At 39.7% G+C, this 25,791-nt stretch overlaps 2 protein-coding genes and 1 pseudogene across 2 annotated transcripts; 2 read left to right on the forward strand and 1 right to left on the reverse strand.

Moving 5' to 3' along the window:
- Positions 1–7,765: 7,765 nt before the first annotated feature.
- LOC119537477 (olfactory receptor 51I2-like) lies at positions 7,766–8,710 on the forward strand. The gene has a single exon (XM_037839956.1). The coding sequence runs from the start codon at positions 7,766–7,768 to the stop codon at positions 8,708–8,710; it is 945 nt and encodes a 314-aa protein (XP_037695884.1).
- Positions 8,711–16,706: 7,996 nt separating this feature from the next.
- Positions 16,707–17,648, forward strand: LOC119536278 (annotated as a pseudogene).
- Positions 17,649–23,555: 5,907 nt separating this feature from the next.
- LOC119536279 (olfactory receptor 51I2-like) lies at positions 23,556–24,494 on the reverse strand. Its single transcript, XM_037839016.1, has one exon. The coding sequence runs from the start codon at positions 24,492–24,494 to the stop codon at positions 23,556–23,558; it is 939 nt and encodes a 312-aa protein (XP_037694944.1).
- Between the last annotated feature and the right edge of the window lie 1,297 nt (positions 24,495–25,791).

Below are 25,791 nucleotides of genomic sequence, written 5' to 3' on the forward strand. Positions count from 1 at the left end.
AATCCCAGGAACCATATGCCAATACCAAGGATTTGTGGTCAGAGGCAGAGACAATCTGTGGCGAGACTGAAATGAAGATTTAGACTCTTGCAACAGTCTTAAATCTCCAGGAACACCTGGGAGGTTTGATGATTAAAGCTGCCCTCGCTCCCTAACCACTCAGGCAAATGCCCCATATTCAGGGCGGACAACACCAACAACACACCCAAACTTGGTGCACCAATTGGACCCCACAAATATCAGACACCCACACACCAAAAACACAAAATTGGGGAGAACTGACTTGAGGGGAATAGGTGACTTGTGAATGCCATCTGCTGGTTAGTTAGAGAAAGTGTATTCCACAAGCTGTAGATCTGACAAATTAGGGATTAGTCTTTGAATAATCCTACATATCCTAAAAGAACTCTATAAATTAAAGCAATTGCCAAGAGGCAAAAAACAACAGAAAAATTTAAAGCATACGAAAAAAACAGACAATATGGGTAACCCAAACCCAGACACCCAAATCAAAACCTCAGAGGAGACACAGTACTTGGAGCAATTAATCAAAGAACTAAAGACCAACAATGAGACCATGGCACAAGATACAAAGGACATGAAGAAGTACATGGCACAGGATATAAAGGACATGAAGAAGACCCTAGAAGAGTATAAAGAAGAAATTTCAAGAGTAAATAAAAAAATAGATGATCTTATAGAAATAAAAGAAACTGTTGACCAAATTAAAAAGATTCCGGATACTCATAGTACAAGACTAGAGGCAGCTGAACAATGAATCAGTGACCTTGAGGGCCACAGAATGGAAAATGAAAGAACAAAAGAAAGAGTGGGGAAAAAATTGAAAAAATTGAAATGGCCCTAGGGATATGATAGATAAGATAAAACATCCAAATATAAGACTCATTGGCATCCCAGAAGAGGAAGAGAAGGCTAAAGGTCTAGAAAGAGTATTCAAAGTAATTGTTGGGGAAAACTTCCCAAACCTTCTATACAATATAAATACACCAAGCATAAATGCCCAGTAAACTCCAAATAGAATAAATTCAAATAAAATGACTCCAAGTCATTTTATGATCAGACTGTCAAATACTGAGGAGAAGGAGCAAGTTCTGAAAGCAGCATGAGAAAAGCAACTCACCACATACAAAGGAAACAATATAAGACTAAGTAGTGACTACTCAGCAGCCACCATGGTGGCAAGAAGGAAGTGGCATGACATATTTAAAATTCTGAGAGAGAAAAATTTCCAACCAAGAATACTTTATCCATCAAAGCTCTCCTTCAAATTTGAGGGAGAGCTTCAGATTTTCACAGACAAACACATCCTGAGAGATTTTGCTAACAAAAGACCTGCTCTACTTCAGATACTAAAGGGAGCCCTACAGACAGAGAAACAAAGAAAGGAGAGAGAGATATGGAGAAAGGTTCAGTACTAAAGAGATTCAATATTGGTTCATTAAAGGACAATAAAACAGATGGGGAAAATATATCTGAGAAACATAAACCAAAAGATAGGATGTCTGAGTCAAGAAATGCCTTCACAGTAATAGCGTTGAATGTAAATGGATTAAACTTCCCAATTAAAAGATATAGATTGGCAGAATAGATATAAAAGTATGAACCATCAATATGTTGCCTACAAGAGACTCATCTTAGACACAGCGACACAAAGAAATTGTAAGTGAAAGGATGGGAAAAAATATTTCATGTAAGATACAGCCAGAAAAAAGCAGGAGTAGCAATATTAATCTCAGATAAAATAGACTTTAAATGCAAGGATGTTATGAGAGACAAAGAAGGTCACTACATACTAATAAAAGGGGCAATTCAACAAAAAGAAATAACAGTCATAAATGTTTATGCACCCAACCATGGTGCCACAAAATACATGAGACAAACACTGGGAAAACTAAAGGAAGCAGTGGATGTTTCCACAATAATTGTGGGAGACTTCAACATATCACTCTCTCCTATAGATAGATCAACCAGACAGAAGACCAATAAGGAAATTGAAAACCTAAACAACTGGATAAATGAATTTGATTTAAGAGACATATATAGAACATTACATCCCAAATCACCACGATACACATTCTTCTCTAGTGATCACGGAACTTTCTCCCGAATAGACCATATATGATGGGGCATAAAACAAGCCTCAATAAATTTAAAAAAAATGAAATTGTTCAAAGCACATTCTCTGACCACAATGGAATACAATGAGAAGTCAATAATCATCAGAGACTTCAAAAATTCACAAACACCTGGATATTAAACAACACACTCCTAAAATAAATGGTTTATAATATAGAATGTAGGGGAACTAATGATAGAGAGCAATTGGTGGAGGGAGAACAATAACCCAATAAGAACAGAGAAGCTATCGTGGGTGAGTTTAATATTCTGGGAATGCCCAGGAATGACTATGGTTTGTTAATTTCTGGTGGGTGTGGTGGAAACAAGTTCACAGTAATGTTGCTATATCGGTTTATTTTCTTGGGATAGAGTAGGAACATGTTGGGTTCCCATGTTATCTTTTGTTTGAGATGTTTTTTTAATTGTATGCTTTTACATTTTTTTGATATAGTTGATTAACAAAAAAGAATTAGTGGGGAAAAAAAAAGAAAAAGTGAAAAAAATATGCAGAGCCCCCTTGAGGAGCTGGTGGAGAATGCAGGGGTGTTGGGCTTCCCCACCTCAATGGTTGCTGATGTGCTCACAGACATAGTGGTTTGATGGGCTGAGCCCTCTACCACGGGACTTGCCCTTAGGAAGACTGTGGCTGCAAAGGAGAGGCTAGGCCTACCTGCAATTGTGCATAAGAGCCTCCTCCCGAATGTCTTTCATTAAATTTGGGAACTTTTCAGCCATTATTTATTCCAAACTCTGTCTTTTTCTTCTGGAAACCACACAAAGCTGATAAATTTTGGTGTCCCATGGCTTCCTCAGGCTCTGTTTACTTTTCTTCAGTATTTCTTCTTTCTGCTCCTTGGTAGTATTGACACATGCAGCAACCTGAATGAACTTTGAAAACATTATTCTAAGTGAAAGAAGCCAGGCCCAAAAAAGTCACATATTTTATTGTTCCATTTATATGAAATGTTCAGAACAGGAAAATCCAAAGAGACCAAAAATAGATTAGTCTTTGCCATATGCTGGGGTAGGGGGGAGAGAGGAATGACTGCTAATGGTTATGGTGCTTCTTTCTAGGGTGATGAAAAGGTTTTGGTTGGTGATGTTGCATAACTTTGTGAGAATTGAAAACCACTGAATAGTACACTGAAAAAGCATGGTAAGTGAATTATTTTCCAATAACAAAAAACAAATCATAGAATCATTTAATTGTTGGGACCTAAAAGTTCAAGCACCCGGGCCTACCTGTTCAAGTGTCAGTACAGATGAAGCAGGCACAAGCCCTGGGTCTGGCTGAGAGGTACAGAGAAAGGGGTCAGGTTTGCCCTCCAGTTCTCAGCTGGCAGCAATACAGGGAAGTCAGAAGTATGCAGTCATAAAAATAAGAAAGATTTATTTTAGCTTCTATTATTCTCTTTTATTTTCTCTATTTATTTTTGAAGGATGTTGCGCAAAGAGAGACAAAGGCAGAGAAAACAATTGGTTAAATAGAAAAGAAAGGATATACAGGAAAAATGATAAATATGGTAAAGATTAGCAGATAGGTAGGACAATGTTTCTGGGTCTTTGCTGGATAAAAGTTCTTATTAGGTTTTCTGAAAATGTTAAGTGAATATGTTTTTGAAGGCAGCACTGCTACTCAGTGGTATTATTTTGAACTGAGTATGACCTACCAGGCATGCAGTTTTCTCATGTGTAAAGTGGAAAGAGAATCTTTTCCTCTTAATTTGGTTTTAGGATTGAAAGACACAGTGCTCATAAAGTTCTTAACAGATTTCCTGGAGCATTGTAAAACTTGAGTATCGTCAATGATTATTAAATTTTCATCACCTGCCGACTCCATTCATCCCTAATTTATGGTTTTTGAAAGTCCGCCAAGAAGGGAGCCTGGAGTGGAAACTACATGGGGGAAAAAAAATAAAGTCTTGGAGTTGGGGGTCAAGTAGAATGAGTTCTATTCCTTCCTCAGCATTTACTATCTCTGGGCTCCCCTGGCAATCAGTCTCCTCATATGCCAGAGGGTCCTTAGGCACCCAGTCCTGAAAGGACCTCAGCAGCCAGGACTGGCTGTGGGGACAGGTAAGTCCTGTCCAACGAGGAGGAGAGAACCTGTGGCCTTGGCAATTGCAGAGAGGTCTGGACCACCCTGGGAATAAGAAAGAGGTGCCCACTGGGACCTGCTGTGAAGAACCTTTTCTCAAAGGGTTTAAAAGAGGGTTGTTATGCTTGCCATAGCCCTTCCACTGCTCAAAGCCTGGGAGATGGCTCCTGTAAAATGTGGTGTGTGTGGTGTGAGTGGAGGCCTTCTATAACCTTGGCCTGGCTCGGGGACAGTACAGACTATTCTCCTTGGAACAACTGGGGTTGCTTGGGGCATTGCCTTGTAGTTGTTCTTGGTCTTCTTATTTGTCTTTCATTCCTTCTCCCTCTGCAGTTTCAATGTTCCAGTCACTGCTTCCCTAAAATTCCCTCTTTGTCTTTGCATCCCCTTCCCCATCTCTGCATTCTTTTCTTGTTTCTGTATTTTTTATATCCTTCTCTTTCTCTCTTCTTCGCTGTGTGCCCTTTTTTCTGTCTCTCTACCCCTGCCCCCACTCTGACTCTTTCTCATTTCTCTCTTCACCCACCACCCCACCTTTTGCATGGCATGAACACTGAGAAAGAACATTAAGGATCAGAGAGGATGCTACTGTCAGCAGGGAACACTCAGCTCAACTCCACCATCTCCAATTAGGACAGAAAACAGATACTGAAATTGAACTTAATCTGCAGCAGCAAGTGGAATTTAGATTAGACTTAATTTGAGAAAATTTGACATGATGGAATGAGACTCAACGTTGGGATTCTCAGGAAGTGTGTGACTCTTCATCTCTTTGAAATCAATCCTCTGAAATAATAAGGGTAGGTTTCCTTTTTGCACGGGTTTCCCAGAGCTTATATGGTTCACCCTGCTTGCCTCTTTGAAGCCGGTGGTGCTGCTCAACATTGACATCTTTCAGTAGTAGTTCCCTGAATCCTTGCCCCAAGTGCATACCCTTTACGCTAGGTAATTCTGGTAGATAATTTCTTGCTATCAGTTTGTGCCAACTGATGTGAATGGTCCCAGCTTCTCATGGACAACTACAGAATCAAAGCATCTGGTACTCCCTGCTTTATCCTGACACTTCCCAGGAATGGAAGCAGTGGAACCCTAATGACACCTCCATCTCTTTCTGTTCTATGCCATCTCAACTGTAGGTAACACCCTGATCCTCTTCATTGTTAAGGAGAAGGAGAGTTTCCACCAGTCCATGTACTATTTCTTGTCCCTACTCTTAATCAATGACTTGGTTGTGTGTCCTTCTCTACATTGCCTAGAGTGCTGGCTTCACTCTGCTTCCATGCCTGGGTGATTGCCTTTAATGCATGCTGGGCCCAAATGATTTTCACCCATCTCTTCTCCTGGACAGAGCCTGGAATCTTGCCAGGCATGAACTTTAATCACTGTGCAGCTATTTGCAACCCACATGCTATGCTACAGTGGTCACTAGTGTCTACGTTGTAGCATTGGACCTGGGTATTCTACTCTCCGGCATTACCCTCATCCTGGTCTTCCAACTGCTGCTTCCCAGATTGTCCTTCTGCACACATTTCTGAGAACAGTTTGGGATGGGACAGTGGCTAAAAGACCCTGGCTATTTGGAAACTATTTGGCAGGGCCCTACTTTAGTTCTCGAAGACTTCCACTCAGGGGTGTCTGCACATCACATATAGAGGCAAGCAGAAAAATTTAGGAAGAGCTTGGGGGTAGGGAAAACAAAGGGGCCCTAAGAATATGAAAGGGAAAACTTCATTCTGAGAAGAAAGAATAAAGGGGTGCTGAGTGACGATGGAGGAGCAACACAGTTGAGGGGATGCAGGTGAGGCTATACAGCAGGTATTAGAACACAGAGTAGCAAAGTCCTTGGTCTGAAGAATTTTTGCAACTATCCTCTTTGGGATCTTCACAACGCATTAGATAAGTTTCCTATCATGTTTAGTTTACAGCAAAAGGATTTGATACCCAGGTAGGGCCAATGACTTACTGAGCTCCTAACCTGTCCAAGGCCTTGAACTAAATACATCAGGATTGCAACAATAAATAGGAATCAGTGGTGAGTCTCTGGGGCTCGTGACACAGGAGAGAAGGTAAGTTTTACAAAGCCACAACTCAGGGCAGCTGGAGACTGAGGAGCGGGCGACATTACCTCTGTTGGCAGTGATCAGCTAGCATTCATGCAGGAGGGCATCGCTGGGCCCAGACTCTGGGAGATTTATTGAATGGAGGGTGCTCATACATTCTGAGCGGGTTCTGGGACCTGGGGAGCTGAAGGTCATGTTTAGATAATAGCAAGTAGACTTATCCAGGTAACTTGAGGTACAGGGAAAGTCACTTTGAGAATTGAGGCCAGAAATATTGATTTAACACTGACCACAGAAGACCTTTAATTCTAGGCTAATTTGGATTTGATCCTTTGGTAATGAGGGAACATTTAAGGTTTCTATGCAGAACAGTGCTACTTTCACATTTGCTTTTAAAAATATTAGCCCTTCTCCAGATTCAGATTAGAGAATGGATTGGCGAAAGGCATAAGGTTTGTTAGGAAGCTGTTAAGTACAGGATTGTGATACATCGAGTTTGGAGTGTTGTGTGCTGGTGAAAAGAAATGGAGAAAGGTACTGACAGAGGCACTTAGAAGCCTGTGTTTTCATTGTTTGTTACCCAGTTTAATCTAGTAGGTAATGGAAAAGAGGAAGTTAAATGATTTTTGGATATTATGGGTATCATGATAGTATCACTCATAAAGATGGAGAACACAGAAGAGAAGCAATTCTGTGGTAGAGGGAAATGAATAATCCAGTGGCTGTCTGGAGTCCAGCACTATTTCATTCTGAAAGAAATTATTAAGAAAGACTCGACAGTAAAGTAAGTTATTCAGGGAGAAAAGTGATGTCATAAATTCAATGGGTAGAGGAATTAAAAGGTAGATGGAAATATGGAAATTTAATGCCTATCTTGATGAATGTCTAGAAGGTTATCTCTATAGAACATTATCTTTCTGTCCATCCATCTTCTGTATGGATGAATGGATGGAAGAACTGTGAGACTCTACAGAAGTAAGGAAGCTGGGAAGTTGCAATAAGGTGGTGAAGGTTCAGAGGCATGAAATAATGGGAGAAAGAAAGGTTGATGGCTCAGTAAATAAGAGTTTGGAATGACCAAGGAAGGGTTATCACAGTAGAGGAGCAGTGACCAGAAGAATTTTGTCTTATATCCTGAACAAATTAAGGCCAATGGATTGACAGAGAAAAGAGTTCATAGTACTGAATGTGAGAAAGAGTGTGATGAGATCAGAAACAGGCATAAAGGAAGGCAAAGTGACCTGTCTGGATGGCTGGATAAACTCAGAAATCTCAGACAATTCAGAAATCTTGATGACAATGAGGGACAAGGATGAGTGATTTGTGGAACAAAATTGATTGGTGTTATTAAGTTGTGAGTTGGAAGGAATATAAACATCTTGCAATATTAGGCAGAGACCATAGATAAAGCTGTATATTTGTCTTCTTTACAGGTTAGTGGCCACAGAATTGAAGTAGGAGTCCCAGCATGGGAGGTAACTTCCACAACAGCTCAGGGCTGCCTCACTTCACCCTGACAGGGCTACCCGGGCTGGAGACCTCCCAGCACTGGATGTTTCTGCTCCTTGGTGCCCTCTACATGGTCTCCACTGTGGGCAATGGCCTTATCCTTTTCATTATCAAGGAGGAGCAGAGCTTGCATCAGCCTATGTACTACTTCCTGTCCCTACTCTCAATCAATGACCTGGGTGTATCCTTCTCCACACTGCCCACGGTGCTGGCCACATATTGCTTCCACCTAAGGGAAATCAGCTTTGACTCTTGCATGGCTCAAATGTTCTTTATCCACCTCTTCTCCTTCATGGAGTCTGGGATCCTGCTGGTCATGAGCTTTGACCGCTATGTGGCCATCTGTAACCCTCTGCGCTATGCCACAGTGCTCACAGATGGCCACGTGTTGTGCATGGGCTTGTCTGTTATCATCCGCAGTTTCTGCATGATTTTCCCACTTCCTTTCCTTCTGAAGAGGCTGTCCTTCTGCAAGACAAATATACTCTCCCACGCCTACTGTCTGCATCCAGATCTGATCCGCCTGCCTTGTGACGATGTCACCATCAGCAATATCTTTGGTCTATTCATTGTTATCTCTACTTTTGGCCTGGACTCTGCACTCATTCTCCTTTCGTATGTGCTTATACTGCGCTCTGTACTGGCTATTGCCTCCCGGGAAGAGCGATTGAAGACACTCAACACATGTGTGTCACACATCTGTGCTGTGCTCATCTTCTATGTGCCCAAGGTTGGTGTGTCCATGATTGCTCGCTATGGAAGGCATGCCCCACAATATGTGCACACACTCATGTCCCTGATATATCTCTTTGTACCCCCAATGCTCAATCCTATTATCTATTCCATCAAAACGAAAGAGATTCGTTGGAGGCTTTGCAAAATACTGCTGGGAATAAAATGTTGAGCAGGAAACATGTTGAAGGGTCGAAATTCAGGAGTGTTTAATGTTACTCCACAAATTTAAACTTTCAATACTTTTGACAAAAAAAAAAAAATTGACAAGCCTTTTTAAACTTCCTTTTGGTAACTGACTTACTGTTTGAATTCTTGCCAACAGGTGTATGGTGACAGTATGGCAATAATTAAGACCGAAGCTAATCTGTTTCACCTATGTTAACTGGGCCATAATTTAGAAAAAAAACAATGCTTAATTTTCTTGTTCCCTTCTTTGGTTAAAAAAATATATATATCTTAATAATGAGTCCCTCATTTTTCAGCAACATGCTGTTATTTTCTCTGTTTAAAATGATTCACCACAAAGGAAATTATTTCTAACATGCCCACATGCCTGAAAAATCATAACTTAAAAATATTCACCCGTCAGATATCATGGGCAGCCACTGGTTTAGCTTTGGGTTATCTACTCTGTGAAGCATTTCCACTTGCTCCCCATACTCCCAACAAGAGTAAAATATGTTTTACTATTTTTATGCTTTAACATGTTTTATGTGGAATTTTATTATTAGCTAGAGATCATCACTCTGCACTTTTCTGTTTACTTGTATATAGTGCTTATGTTTACCTCTCCATTTAAACAGTAAGCTTCCTAAAACAATGGATTGTGTGTTAACATTAGAAAGAATGTGAACATTGTAGCAGGTAGGTCATGGCCTTGGAAAAATCCCAACTTTTCTGAGCCACAATTTATTCATTTGTTAAGATGGTACAAAAATAGCAAGGTTACTGTTTTTTATAAAGTTTATAGATAATGCATGTAAGGCAGTTGGTACATTGCTGGTCATTTAATAGTCACTCAATAAAGGAAAATTATTATTTTAGAGTAAACAAATATTTATTGTTAGAGTTTAAGCATTAGGCGAATTATAGATTTCAATAAATATATGTAGTTTGAATAATAAAAGAATCAGAATGTATTATCAATATTTATAAATGATATAACTTGTGGGTTAAGAAAACGCAAAGGCTTCAATGGAAATATTCCTAAAAATTGAGAAAATTACCCAAATATAATATGATAATACAAAAATAATCACTTCCCAAATCTTGCAGGTACTTTAGTTAATAAATTATAGCATCCCCAAATTATCCAAGAGTTTTCACCTCAGAAATATTTTAATGAGAAAATGTGTGGCAGAAAATTTTAAAATCGTATTTACAGCTTTAAAAATATACTGGAATGAATGGGGACAAATGCATGTGACTAAATGAAAGATTAAACAACATGTTGAAGGTGTCAGTTCTTCCCAACTATTTACCTTAATTCAGGATATTTTTGAGAACCTAAGAAAATGGTTTTAAAGTTAATTTAGAATTTTTACACGAGTGAGATTACCCTCCTTTGTTAATTCTAAAAAGGTGAGAAACTGGAGAACAGGGATATAGTAGACTCCCCAAATGTTAAAACATTAGGAAAAACAAAAGTGCTATACTGATTAAAATAGCAGATATGGCTGCAACAAAATAAGAGATTTATAGCATAAAAAATGCATAAACCAATGTTAAAGAGCATTTTCAAATAATACACATTATGAAATAGTAATTATATCATGATGCCTTTATTTTTTAGTAAAAACACTAAGATAATGTTTTTAAATATTTGTACATTTGCATAGAAAAACTATATGAAAGGAATCACAAAAGTTTCATTAGTAGTTGTCTCTGTTGAGTGACGTTTGAGAAGACTTACTATTTATATAGTATTATAATGAAATGGGCTTGGAAGAGAGAGAGAGGGAGAGAGAGATGCAGGCAACTGAGAACAATCTGCGAGCTCCAAGGGGGGGCGCCTCCCAGGGGAGTGGAGCTCTGTGGGCGCCTCACTGGTTCTTTCCAAGTGCCCCTTTCCACCCATCCTCAGGAGAAGTTCCTCCTTTTCCTAGAGGAGCTGTTCCCTTCCACATGTAGCTCTGGGCTGTGGAGGTCCCACAGTCACCACCCACGGGAACCTAATTCAGGGCCCGAAGGGACTCACCACTCTGGTTCTCAGGAAAATTCAGTGAAGAGTGAGAACACATCAAGCTTTCACTCCCCACATCCCATCGCACCAGAAGCCTGTGGTGTCCTGTAGTCAATGGATAATATCAAATAATTAGTCTAAAACAAAATAACAAAGTAGTTTATCTTTGGAATACTCATGTCAGCACTAATCCCCCCTGATCTCTTCTGCTTTCATCTGGGTTACCTAGACCAAGTCATTTAAATCCTCTGATGCTCAGTTTTACCAGCTGCAATGTAATACTAATGATAACATTTCTTGATGGCTTATTGTGAGGTATGCAATGTTCAAAGGTTTTTTTGCTTTTTTTTCTCATTATTTTAAAAGATTCATTATTTTCATCTTAGGATGTAGTTAAAATTAATATTCTTGTTTTACAATTGAGTATAGTGAGGCTGAGAAAGTAGATTAAGCAACCTGTCCAGGATCACACAACTAGAACGTGGAGAAATAGGAGGTGAACCCAGGTAGTCTTGACTCCCAGGCTCAAGTTGCGTGTGATTTTCAGCTGGTAACATCACTTTGAAAACTGTTGTATTTCTGGTTCTTTCCCTTATTGTCTTCTACAGCTAAGTGCATTTCACACTGATGGGAGAAATTTGGACTGGTGGTCTGCAACACCAAATTCCAGAGGAGCCTCATTCATTCGTTCAATGAGTATTTATTGAGCACCATTATGTGCCAAGCCCCACGTTCAGTGCTGAGAGAATCCACGGAGAACAGGCAGAGAGATGCTTACCCTTTGAGCTCACTATTGTGTATGACACAATGTTAATAGTACCTAGTTCTGCTGACATGTTTTGTGACTTTGGAAATCTTATTTAAGTATTTATTGATGCACCTCAGCACTTCCCTCAGTGTAGTTCTGTCTCTCAGGGACGAACTACACTAACCAAGACCATGACATAGATGTGTGATGCTAATAATTTACAATGAGAAATAGAATGATTACATGGGCAAAAATCTTCTTGTGGACTTGACTAGCACATTGTCCTTAGTGGGAGACACACCGTAATTATATTTCTGGGTGAAAAAGGCATATAAGATTCAAAAATTTCAAGCCTAAGGGTTTGATGAGCAATTATCCAACTACAAAAAACAATGCATTAGCACATGGAACCCATGGTGCTTTGCATACCTGTCTTGTCTTTGCTTGAAGCTGTCTTTCAAGTTGCTTTTTCCTTACTTTCACTCCTCTTCCAACTGGTGATTTTATGCATGTGTGTGTGTGTGTCTGTATGTCTGTGTGTCTGTGTGTGTTTGTAGTATATTTGTTTATAATTATAGGTTTTTTTTCCTGTATTGGCATTTTGGCTCTTCCAATAATTTAATGATTTTGGCAAGTTTCGTAAACTCTCGGAATCTGCAATATTTCATCTGTAAAGACTAGATTAAAAACCTGATAGACTTTGTGATTACAAAATGATGCCTATAAAGATCCTAGTAAATTTTTGGTATGTAGTAAGGGCTCAATAAATAGTAACTATTTTTCTTATCCTATGTTTTCAATCAGGTTAAATAAATGAAATCTTAAGTACCTGGGAATCATTTAAAAATAAAAATGTCATTTTATTTCTCTCTGTTGATCTCTTGTGACTGATTTCTTGATAAGAATACAGACCTATTTTTCTTATTTCCAAGTAATTTGAGACACTTTCCCTTGCATCCCTTTCTCAATTCCCATGTGCACATTTATATACATTCAAACACACACTCTCAATGCACACATACAGATGCTACAAGCTGGCCTTAATAAAGGCCTTTAGTGGCATTAATTCCTGCACAGATTTTTCATGCCTCTACATAAATTTAAAAACAATAAAAACAATTAAATTCTAAAATAGAGGTAAGGAAATCCAGTAAAGTTTTACTTTTCCCATGAGGGTCACTTTGTATTAACATACATTATTTTATGTATATATATAATTTCATATCTCAATATATTTAAACAAAATATTTTGAGTATTCTCTATTGCTGAAAATGTGTATACTTAATCTGCTACTGCATAATTCAGTACTGCTTTTTGACATAAAATTTATTTTCAGGTTTTCTATGAAGATTAAATGACCTAACCTATGTCAAAGATCCCTTTATTGTCCCAAACACTTAGTAGATGTGCACTCTCTCTCTTTCTCTGTCTCTCTGTCTCTCTCTCTATATATATAAAGATTATTTATTGTTTATTTACTTATCCTCCTCTTCAATCCCCAAGCCTGGAGATAAGAGGGAACAGAGAGTAGGGGAAGACTTGGGACTGGATTGGGATAATTTTGTTCAAGTTCTGATTTTGTGAACAATTTCTCTGTGCATGTCAGTAAGCCTTTTCCCCTTAGAGACTCAATTTCTCTATTACTAAGGTTTGGGTGTGATACTAGATGAACCAAAATCTCTCCTAGTCTTAGGACCCTTGAATTTGTGACTTAGGGGTCAGCCTGCCCTCTGAGTCCCGAAAGCCAAGTGACTATCCCACCTCTCTTCAAGTTCTCCTCTGCAGATGATAAACTGGCAAGTCATTATAATAGCTCTTGTTTCATAAGCACTTACCAGGTTATATGTTTCACAGTTACCCCAATCAATTGGCATTTGTACTCCAGTTTTAAAAATAAATAATTTGAAACTCAAAGAAATTGGATAATTTTCTAGAGGCCACTCACTTAAATATGGAAGAAGCTGGTTTGGATCCAGTTTGTCGGTGACTGAGGAGTTGCCCTGGGAGCAGGACTTTCAGTGTTAAAACCAGCACAGCTCCTGGCAAACCAGGGTGTTTACTCCCTAAAAACTTACGCTCTGAATAGTTGTGCTGTTTTGACTCTTGGAATCTGTCTGGGATATGTCATGGTCAATTGAAAGATCCCTGCTCTGGGAATCAGTGGGAATCAGTGGGTCTGGGAATCCAACCAAGCTCTGTTTACTTACTTTGAATTCTTTCTGGGACTCAGCTCCTTCCCTATAAAATCATCACTCCAGGCCTATCCAATTCTAGCTCTTAATTTCTATGAAACCTCAGAGTGGGGGAAATTCCAGGGCACAGAGGAGTTATCCACTCAAGCTCCTTTGCATTCCCTATTGCCCCAGCCACCGCTCTGAGCCTCTGAACTTACCAGGCCCCAGAGACCCCTCAGTGGCAGATTTACAGATACCAGGGCAGGGAGAGGGTGGAGGTTGGCCGTGGGACTGTGTGCAGAGTGTGCGGAATCATCACTGTTCTCCCCTCAGAGGATGCTGTACCTCCCTCTCTCATCCCATCCATGAAAGCTGTCCAGGGGAGGTAAGGTTTTCCCTTATACAGGCCCCTAGGAACCTCATTCATAGCTTCAAAGTGTGAAAATGGAGAGGCTATCTCTGATCCAATGTTACACATTTTTCCTGTACCCCACCTCTGCCCTCATTACCACACTCCCCATTTATATCCCCTGTTGCCTAAAATCCCACTGTCTGGTCTCATTCCCACAGCTTTTCTCTGTGATTCCTGGGATGTATAGACTTGGCTCACAGGGACATCTTCTGAAGCTTTTGTTTGGTAAGAAAGCTTCAATGTGAATGACTCACATCCAATATTCTCATTGGGTCATGGATAAAAGGTCTAGATAAAGAAGAGAGCCTTTGGTTGGGGACCTGAAAGTGAGGGGACAGTATGGAAAGGGACCAGGACCTTCAGTCCCTAAATGTCTCTATTCTTCATCACTTTCTTGATTGCCATTTATTCAGCACACATTTTGTACTAGGGACCTGAGCATGTACTTTAAATGTGTTACTTTGTATTGTTTTTCCTATATTGAAGATGTGAAAATGAGGTATGAAGAAATTAATTAAAGTTACAGCAGGCATTTGGCAAAGCTGAGATAAAACACTCTTGGTGATGTTAGCAAAGTTATTTACTTATCTAAATTCATGTTTCTTAAAAATTGAACCTCCTGATACCTGCTTCCTAGGATAGTTAATTAATGTATTTAATCAATATTTGACTAGAACTGGAACCAGTGATCTATGACTCCTAATCAGGGATTCTATGTCCAGTCCCTTTGCTTGGCATTGAGGATAAAATGATCAGAGAAAAAGACAATTATTGGAGGGTATAATTTATTGGGAAGAAATTGATTAATTAAGTCATCAAATAGTTATATGATGATGTATTATAACTCTAAAATGTGATAAGAACCATGAAGAAATTGAGATGATCTTTAGAGGCACTAATTCTTGAATAGTTTTGGTCTCCTCTATATAAATTTAAAAACAATAAAAATTAAACTCTAATTTATTTACATGTTAGAGAGCGTACGATAAGAACAAAAAAATCATGAACACAGAAATAAGGAATAATTGTAATTATTCTGATTCTGCTGTATATCATGGTAAGAATGCTTGCATTCTTATTTGAATTCTTATTTCAAAGGCTAAGGGAAGCTATTAGAGGGTTTTCAGCAGGAGCGTATCATTTGAGCTACTTTCTGGAGAATGGATTAGAAGTGACACTGAACTGGGAAACCAGTAAGGAGGCCTCAGCAGACATCCTGGCCAAACATGCTGAGGGATGGATTACAATTGGAAGTGAGGTAGAGAGAAGAAGAATGCATTATTATAAATATATAGATCTGGGAGTGAGAGCAAGTGAGAGAATGTGGGAGGGTCAGAGGTGCCATGGATGCCTCCTAGGTTTTTCTGGCTTGAGCACCTGAATAGATGGTAATGGGGTTTAATAAGATTATGTATATTGTCAATTGAGTGATTGGCAAAGAGCTCAAATATGTATATGTTATGTTTGAGATGCTAATGAGCTATTAAATTTAATAATCAAGTAGGGAGTTTAATTCTTAAATCTATAGCTAGAAGAAAAGTCTGAGTTATAGACATAAATTTTGGAATACTTGACGTTGAGAAGACAAACACGGAGGACATTATGAGTAGAAAATAATTATGAGAATACTACTTGTGAAAGGGAGTAGAGAAATAAAGGATAACTAGAAGGACATGTGGAGACAATAAAAAGTTTTTGTTTGTTTTTTGTTCCTATGATAGCAGCTCCTGAAATTGATTCTTAGCAAGGGGAATGGTCAGTGGGGAGTGGGACATATTTGAATGCTTATAGGAGAGTGATTTAAACCCCTGGTTCTAAAACTTGTCTGTATTTTGGTATAACCTGGGAAGTTTAAAAAAAAAAAATAAATCTGATTCCTGAGTTCCATACCCAGAGATGCTGATTTGACTTCAATGGGTGTGGCCTGGGGAAAGGGATTTTTAAAAGTTCCTCAAGTGACTCTAACACAGAGTAGAGTTTTGGTAATACTAGATCTAAACAGAGAAAAATCATGTGTAAATGCAGGGGCCGGGGGACGGGGAAGAACAACCAGAAGTGGAGCAGTGTGGAATTTTGGGCCCTTGCTGAATAAGTGAGGAGCTGAAGCAATAACAAGAGGATGAGCAGCTGGAGTGAAGCCTGAATGTTTGCATGGGAAGAAGGCAGTTCAGAATACAGACAAAAAGGGGCTTCTCTTTCACAACAGTGAATACATCAGTGGGAGGATGGTATTAAGGGAAAACATCATGGAGGGTTATTTGTAGCTTGATTCTTGAAGAATGCGGTGCCTAAGAAGTAGTAGAGAGAAATGGCAGCATCATTTTCCATCACTGGAGAAAAATTCAAACCTAGATAAAGAGTACAGAGATAAAAATAAGGAATAATGTCCAAAAAGAGTCGAAGGATTTCAGTGGGAAGGAGCTGGAGCCCATTATCTGTGGGTACAATCAGACCACAGAAGGGCCTCTGTGTACCCAGTGATCCCTGACCTGCCCCTTCCCAACTTTTCCATAATTGTGGTGGAATCTAAGCATCATTGCCTCTCCCATCCTGAGGATATGACCTCTCTCCTGGTCTTTATGTCTTCCACTCTCTGATCTTCCTGCACTCTGATTCTTATTTTTGCAAAAACTACTCAGGAACTTTGCATGGGAAACTTCAAGCTTAATACTTCAAGCACCAACAGTTTTACACTAACAGGCTTTCCAGAGATAGAGGACCTGGAGCACTGGCTGGCTGCTGTCCTCATGATTCTTTATGCTATTTCCATCTTGGGCAACACCCTAATTCTCTTCATTGTAGAGGAGGAGCAGAGCCTGCACCAGCCAATGTACTACTTCCTATCCCTGTTGTCTATAAATGACCTCGGTGTGTCCTTTTCTACGTTACCCACTGTACTGGCTTCCCTGTGCTTTCATGCTCCAGAAACTGCCTTTGATGCCTGCCTGGCCCAGATGTTCTTCATTCACTTTTTCTCCTGGAGGGAATCTGGGATCCTGCTGGCCATGAACTTTGACCACTATGTGGCCATCTGTAACCCCTTGCGCTATGCCACAGTGCTCACGACTGCCCATGTGGCTCCCATGGGCATATCCGTCATCATCTGCAGCTTCTGCATGTTTTTTCCACTGCCTATCCTCCTGAAGAGACTGCCTTTCTTTAAGGCCAATGTCCTAACCCATTCCTACTGCCTGCACCCAGACCTGATCTGCCTGCCCTGTGGGGATACCACTGTCAACAGCATGTATGGCCTGTTCATTGTTATCTCTGCCTTTGGTGCAGACTCAGTGCTCATTCTCCTTTCCTATGTGCCCATACTGCACTCTGTGCTGACCATTGCCTCCCAGGAGGAGAGGTTCAAGACACTCAACACGTGTGCGTCACACATCTGTGCTGTGCTCATCTTCTATGTACCCATGGTTAGTGTGTCCATGGTCCATTGATTTGGGAAGCATGCTCCTGAGTATGTGCACAAGTTCATGTCCCTGGTCTATCTTTTTGTGCTTCCAATAGTCAATCCTATTATCTATTCCATCAAGACTAAGGAGATTCACAGGAAGATACAAAAGATGTTATTTGGAAAGATTTGAGTGGGGAGTGATCTTATGGAAAGCCACTTACCCTAGCATTTTGTAGTTACTCCTATTTTTTTGGGTGTGCCAGGCTAGTCCTTTGAAAGTTTCCAGTCTTCTCCTGAACATGGACTTACAACTGTGTACTTGCCTTTGGTTATATGGCATAGCCTGTCTAAAAAGCATAACTCAAAACATTAGGCTGCTCTGCATTGTAATCAAGTATGACACAGGTTACTGCAAATTTCTCAGACTCAAGAAGGAGAAGTGTCTTCAATTAGGCCCTTTTTTTTTGGTCTTAAAATACTACTAACATCTATACTTTCAAGTAAATCTTCTGATTAAAAAACAGAAACTAACATATCCGTACAGACTGAGTTATAATCAGGGATTATGTCACTTGAGATCAAAGGTATCACCCCACAATTTTTAAAAAGAGTAACTGTTTTGGATATCTTTAAACTTTAGAAAGTGAAGATGCAAAATATTTGTGACCAACAGTTACTGAAATAAGTCAATGATAAGCAATATTAACCATAAACACCTGAAATTCAAAAGCTTAAAACCAGGAGGAATCTGTGGAAAAATCATGTGCTGTTATCCCTAGGACATGATTGGTAAGGGGAGGGGCTGAGTTCTTCCAGGGAGCCAGAAAACACTCTAAATGGAAAACTAACAATGCCGGTGATGGATGGTGGGGAGAGGATGCTTCAGTGGCAGTGATCGCGTGATCTCACAGGCTTCAGGAATACAGACCTTCAGTTCCTCTAGTGAGCAGCCCAGAGACTCCATCACATGTCAGGGCAGAGGAGGGGAGCTGAAGGACATTGGCAAATTCACAGAGCACCATTCCTGGGGGGTAACAGCTCTGAAGAGAGGGGAATCTTCTGCAAATTCATGCACAGCACACACAGCGCAGTCCACTCAGGCAGGCGGGCACTTGGCAGAGGAAAACACAATGATGCAGGGATATTCACTGGGCTGTGGACAGGCCATGGCAGAACTCAACCGTGACAGATGATGGCAGAAAGCAGACACCTGGGCACAGAATGAAGCCCAAAGTTATTTTTTTTAAAAGACATCCCTTTCTATATTTTTCCTCGTAGGATCATGAGATGCATTTTGTTCAGACTGTGAAATAAGTGTTCTAAGTAGTGTACTTACATCTAAGTAAATGATATATAAACATGTTTATAATATTTGTGTATGGACTGAATACTGAGAGGGTTCTTTAATAAATTATATTGGGAATAAATCTAGATCTGTTTCAAAACAGGCACCAATTGTCCAATTTACCCCTTAATTGTATCTTATTGCTCTTTTGCTTTTTTCTCATAACAATAAACATGTTTTACCACATTATTTATAAAATGTTCTTATAGATAGTTGGATTCTAAATTATGGTTGTTATTTCCTGTTGAAAGTAACTGTCCTAGTTTGCTAATGCTGCAGAATGCAAAACACCAGAGATGGATAAGCTTTTATAAAACGGGGGTTTATTTACAATTACAGTCTTAAGGCCACAAAGCATCCAAGGCAACACATCAGCAATCGGGTACCCTCACCGGAGGATGGCCAATGGCCTCCGGAAAACCTCTGTTAGCTAGGAAGGCAGCTGGCATCTGCTCCAAAGCTCCGGCCTCAAAACGGCTTTCTCCCAGGACGTTCCTCTATAGCAAGCTTGCTCCTCTTCAAAACATCACTCCCAGCTGCACTCTCTTCCTCCCCCCGAGTCAGCTCATTTATGTAACTCCACTGATCAAGGCCCACCCCGAATGGGTGGGGCCAAACCTCCATGGGAACATCTCATCAAAATTATCTCCCACAGCTGGGTGGGGCACACTCCAAGCAAATCTAACCAGCACCAAAACGTCTGCCCCACACAAGACCACAAAGATAATGGCATTTGGGGGACACAATACATTCAAACTGGCACAGTAACTATCAACCTCAAAACTTTGCTGAATTGTTCACATGTGAAATATTTCCAATCTAGTATCTATAATTCATTTATGTAAAGTTTTGAATATATCTGTTTAGCAGGAATTTCTTTGTTTCAATTTTAGATTATTTTATCTGCCTCTTCGTATTAGTGAAAGGCTTGTTCATGAAACTACTGACAGACTTTTGTGTTAAAGATCACACAGAAGATTTTGTTTTTACACGATCATGTCAGGTATACAAAAGGCCACTTGGAAATATATCAAGTTGAAACCTTTTACAAATTTACAAAAAAATGTGTCTCTGTGGGAAGCACTGGGCTTAGGTGTTAGGACTAATAATTAGGGTTTACTGTGAGCCATGAGTGAGCTGATATGTTTCTTATAAGAAAAGAAACAAAAAGCAGAGATCACAGGAAAACAAGTTTGCCACCAAAATTACATCCACCACCCTCGCCTGCAAATCTTCAACAAATTTTTAGACCTTGGAGAGAATAAGGAACAGAGACTAAACTTCTTTGCTTGGAGAAATAAAAGTTGAAGGACACTTTAGGGAGAAGCTATTATAAGTGACATGAAGGCAGATCAAGGTACATGATCAAGGGTGAGTAATTTTTGCATTTCTGTTATGTGAACTCTGTTTCTCATCCTGAGCCTTTAATAAAACCTGCTTTGGTTGAGTTAAGTTTTGTCTGGAGATTATATTTCCCATTAGAAGAGTGTTGCTTATGCATATTTCAGTGAAATATCAATAGTCAAGATGCTATCAACTCACCTCTGAGTTGTCTATTTACAAAACAAACTAAATAAATCAAGATCACTCACTGGATAATTGATTTCCTCTATTTATCTTCTTAAGTATATTTGATGAACAAGTCTTACACATATAGTGGGAGAAAATAAAAAGGGAAAAACATTTATTATAAGTATGAACACCAGCTACAAAAACAAGCCCGTCACTAACATGACAACTCCATGGAACCAAATCTTGCTTTCTGACATTCAAGCCAAGTCACTGCTTGCTTAGCAGTCCTCCTGCTCTCCTGCAGAGGGGACTTGCTTGGCAGTGGCCCTTGATTAATTGTTTGAGTTTGAGAGATAGTTTACAATGTAACTGCTGACTTCACAAGCTGTATGTTGTCTCTGTGAAACCTGAGAGCATTTAGGAACACACATTCCACTCAGATGCCTGGATGGTGACAGATTGCCTGTACCAAATGTCCAAGAACCAACAAACAGATGTGTTTTGATCTGAGAATAATATACAACAATGGGCCCTGAGAGCACAGTAACATCAGCAGAGTTAGAAAACATGCCCAGTTGATCGTGGAGTATTGAACAGACTCCTGATGAGGAAATGCCCTTGCTAAGGACTCTATGTTCCTGCTTCCAATTATTATTCCCTAAATCTATGTGTGGGTGAGGAGTATTTCTCATCCTATAGAATCATTACTGCACCAGAAAGCAGTCTTGTCCAAGGGGAGCTGATCAGGTCTGGAGATCACCTCACTGAGTAAGGCTGGGCTCTTCGAGGTATTCAGAAGGTGAGGCTGACATTGTTCCCTTGTGCCGAGTTCTCATTTTGAAGGTTTTCCCACTGCCTTGTTTCATGCAGAAATACATTCCACAAAATCCATGCAATAGGATTAAAAAAAAATCTTATATTCTAGTTATATACTCTTCTATGAGTTTTATCTGTGAGGTACAGAGATCAATAATTCATATGCTACCCTAATTCATCTTCCTAATTTCTTCACTGTCTCTCCTTACCAACCACCCAGCATTGGCTGTAGAGAATGATATACACACTCATGACAAGACAAGACAAGACAAAAACACGACCTTTATTACTCAGGTTTTTAACATAAATCTCAAAATAGTCCCCTACAACCTTTGTTGAGCCATGTTCAGTATTTCACTTTCCCAGGATGGAGGGAGAATTAAGGGGCCTAAAACAGAAAAAGTACAAAAGTTTCTTCTCACCTTTTGCTAGGTCAAATTCCAGATATTTTACCATTACCATAGGGAAAGATAGTGAATTCAAAGAAAAGTATATAATATAAAAAGAGGCAAAAGAGTATTTCCACTGAAGCTCAAAAAAAACACCCAACAAAAAAAACAAAACAAAAACGGTTTAGCTGAGTCCTTTTCAGGATAGTTGCTGTAAGAATGTATCTAAGCTTTTCTGAGGGCACTTGCCTCATGAGAGGAGAAGAAACCTAAAAATGCCTTTTCCCTCAGCCAGTGCAAACCAGCCTCTCTTTTAATTAATGATGGGGAAAGCAAGAGGAGAGGAGCATAGGCGTAAATTCCTCTGCTCCCAGTTCTTTCTCCTGTTTTGCCACTTGGCTTTAAACTCAGGCCTGTGCTCAGAAGGATGTTTCTCTCTTTCCCTGGGGTGAGAATCAGTGAAGGGTTTTCCTCACATTCATTTAGCAGCTTCCCTAAGCACTGCCTTTGCATCTATGTTATGTGTTGAAATTAAGGGCTCAAGGCATTATGAATTATTATCACAATAATTGAAATCACTTTTGATATTGCAATAAAGAGCTTCTTATATGAATCAGGAAATTCATTTCAGAAATGACTAAAGGCCATATTTTATTCTAGACCACTAAGCACTCTATTTTTCATTTGAAGTCATGTTGAATTATGATATTGATCCAAACCCCTAAAGTAATTTACTTAGGGGAAAAGTAGAACATACATTGTGATTCTTTTATTGTACTTTTGAACATTTTTGGAAACCTGGATCTCAGATACTTAAATTACCTCCAGTCAGAAATAGCTTCCTTTCTCTGGCCTCTGTTTCAATAGAGCTATATACAGGTAAGAGAGAAAATCTCCAGATCAGTGTGTGCTCTGTTGCTCTGAGATCTCAGGCCCAGTTTCATTGGTGACCTACCTCAGATTTCATAGGACATCTTCTTTATTTTAGTCTAGAAGTAAGCTTAAATTTAGACTAAAAGCATGAAAATTAAGCGAAAGAGTTGCATGTTGCATCCTACCTGATGTTATGGAAAAAACATGCAAGGAAAATCAGTCTAAGGCAAGGTTTGAAAGAATTATTTTTTCTAAGATCTAAATCATAAATACTCGTATCTGCCTATCCTAGGCCTTTCTGGAGCTGGAAAACATACAAGGACATAATTTCTGATGTGATTTTGCTTGTCATTTTGGGAAAGAAAGTTAAAAACTCAAGAGGAGAAAGAAAACTCATGCCCTTAGCTCAATGGCCAAACAAAAAAAAAAGAAAAAAAAAGGAAAAAGAAAAAGAATCCATGGCTTAGATAATTAACGTTGCTTTCTTTTTGGGGAGGATATGTGGTAGACAGAGGGGAAAGAGGAATCTGGAATTTATTCTATATGTCAAGTTCTACCAATTTTTCTGGGTCACATTTTTTCATAGGTTTTATGATGAACTTGTAGAAGGCATCAAATTTCACTTTGTGAAGTTAAAAGGAGTCATGATTGTTTGAGGATGACAAAGGTGGTGAAAGAAAGGATAACAAAGACAATGTCAATATGATGTCAATTAGGCAGAGATCAAATCCCATCTGGACCACATATCATCTTTTTGACCCTGGACACCTTACTTAATTCTCTGTGCCTCATAGTGTTGTTATGAAGATTAAATGAATTAACACATATAAATGATTTAGAATAGAACATGACACATTTAGGCATTCAATGCATTAATTATTAATTAATTGGTGATATTCAGTATTGCAGAAAATGATTCCCAGCTCAGATCAAACTTTCTCGGTAAATCCTTGTCTAATCACTCAATTGCCTCCAAAATTTATACCACTATGAATGCCATTTGTGTTTACAGAACATACCACTCATTTTGACTCCTTTTCCCTTAAAAGTTTTGTAGGTCCATTTCCTGCCCTTTTACTTTTTGTCCTGTACACATAAGTCCATCTTATACTTGATGACCATGATGATGATGATTATAATGATTCAAAGCCAAATGTGAAAGTCACATCTTGATGCGGTGAAACATACGGACAATGGCACGGCGGATCTCCTTTGTCTTGGCACTATAAATGATAGGGTTGAGAACAGGAGGCACGAAGAGGTAAATATTGGACATGAGGACATGTATATAGCGTGGGGCATGCTTACCAAAGTGGTGCACTGTGGAGACCCCAATCATTGGCACATAGAATGCAAGAACACCTAGGATGTGTGACACACATGTGTTGAGAGTTTTGAGACGTTCTTTACGGGAAGCAATGGCCATGACAGAGTGCAGAATAAGCACATAGGAGAGGAAGATAAAAAACAGGTCAATGCCATAGGTAGATACAAGAACGAAGAACCCATAGATGCTGTTGATGGTGATGTTGGCACAGGCCAGTTTCATCATGTCTGGGTGCAGGCAATAGGAGTGGGAAAGAACATTGGATCTGCAAATAGGCAACCTCTTGAAAAGGCAGGGAAGAGGGAAGAGGGTAATAAAGCTCTGGGTGGCCACAGCTAAGCCCATCCCCGCAATGACTCTATTGGTGAGCATGGTAGCATAGTGCAAGGGGTTACAAATGGCCACATAGCGGTCAAAGCTCATGGCCAGCAGAATACCTGACTCCATCATGGAAAAGGAGTGGATGAGAAACATCTGGATTAGGCAGACATCAAAAGCAATGTGGTGGGCATTGAGACAGAATGTTCTGAGGGCAGTGGGCAGTGTGGTCATGGACATGGCCACGTCACTTAAGGACAGCATGGATAGGAAGTAGTACATGGGCTCATGGAGGCTGGGCTCCAGTCGCACAGCCTGCAGGATCACTGTGTTGCCTGTAAGTGCCACAGCATACATCACACAGAGGGGCCCTGCCAGCCAGGAGTGAGAGTTTTCCAGGCCAGGGACACCAGTCAGGAGGAAGGAAGCAGGGTGAGTGACATTGATGAACCCCATGGCAGGAGGAAGCCAAGGCATTTTTCAGACTTCTGAGAGTTGCACTTGCTGGAGGACAGAAACCAGGGAATAAGCTACACAGCAGATGATGTCTGCAAAGTTGGAAATGGATGCATTCATGAACTCACTGATTTTGGAAAAATGCAGGCAATCTTCTTCACATTTTTCTGATCATCAGGTCACAGGCTGGCCTTATATTTCCTTCTGATTTATGGAAGAAGGAAAATATTTCCAAATCATTAAAAATGACAATTAAAATTACCAGTAGATGTTTAAATTTCGTTATCTACAATTTTCATGCATTTTAGATGTATATTCAATAGAGCTATGCTGAACTACAATTCATAGTTAGTTATCACAGAAGGACACCAGGAATTTGAGTTATCAATAGCTCTTAGAAGTATTTAAATATTTCCTTCAAAATGTTGTTGAATTCAGATGTGTTATCAATTAATGCAACAATTCCCCAGAGCTAGTTTGAATTAGGCATGTGTATGCTTAGGGAAGGGAAAGGATTGTGGGAGTGGGATGAGGACGTAATCTACTGCCTCTGGACATCAACATTTCATTGGCAGAGTTGTTGCAAAACAGGAGCAAAAAATCATATGGTTGTACAAAGGCACAAAACTGTTTCTGTTTTTGGAAAAATTGCTAATTCTTTACCAAATATTCTATATGCATGCTAACATTCAGTTGGCAGAGGGCATTGCTCTAAATACAAACTTTCACATCTTCACTTAATCATATATACTCTCAAAATACTCATTATCTGCATAGACACATTCAAGCACTTTCAGCACAGCCTTATACTGGATCCCTTCATGCACATAAAATACTTGCCCGCTTTCTCTTTCTCTTTTACAATCTTACCTTCATATGCAAATACATCCACATATTCCCTTGTGAACTTACGCTCTTTACCATGCACATGTCCTGCCATGCTCATATTCTCAGTCCACATTGACGTATCTACAGCATTTATATATGCTTACCCATTCATTTGTACACATGGATTTGTCAAGTCACACAGCACTCCTGCTCGCCTGCTCATAGAATTCTGCATGTCCACTGACATTAACCCACTCACCCACCTTGGCCCTCATGCACTGCATTTGCTCACAGCCTTTCTCATGATGGCAATCGCACGTTACTTACTCAATTCCTAGAAGCTAACCCACAGCCAGTTCTCTGTGAGAATATAGTAACAGACAAGAAATGTTTAGCTACTCATGGTTCATCTAAAGATCACAGTTAGTTCCCCTCCCTCTACTCTTTTAATATCCTTGTACATATTTTG

The sequence above is a fragment of the Choloepus didactylus genome, chromosome 6, assembly GCF_015220235.1.
Source record: "Choloepus didactylus isolate mChoDid1 chromosome 6, mChoDid1.pri, whole genome shotgun sequence".
NCBI lineage: Eukaryota > Metazoa > Chordata > Mammalia > Pilosa > Megalonychidae > Choloepus > Choloepus didactylus.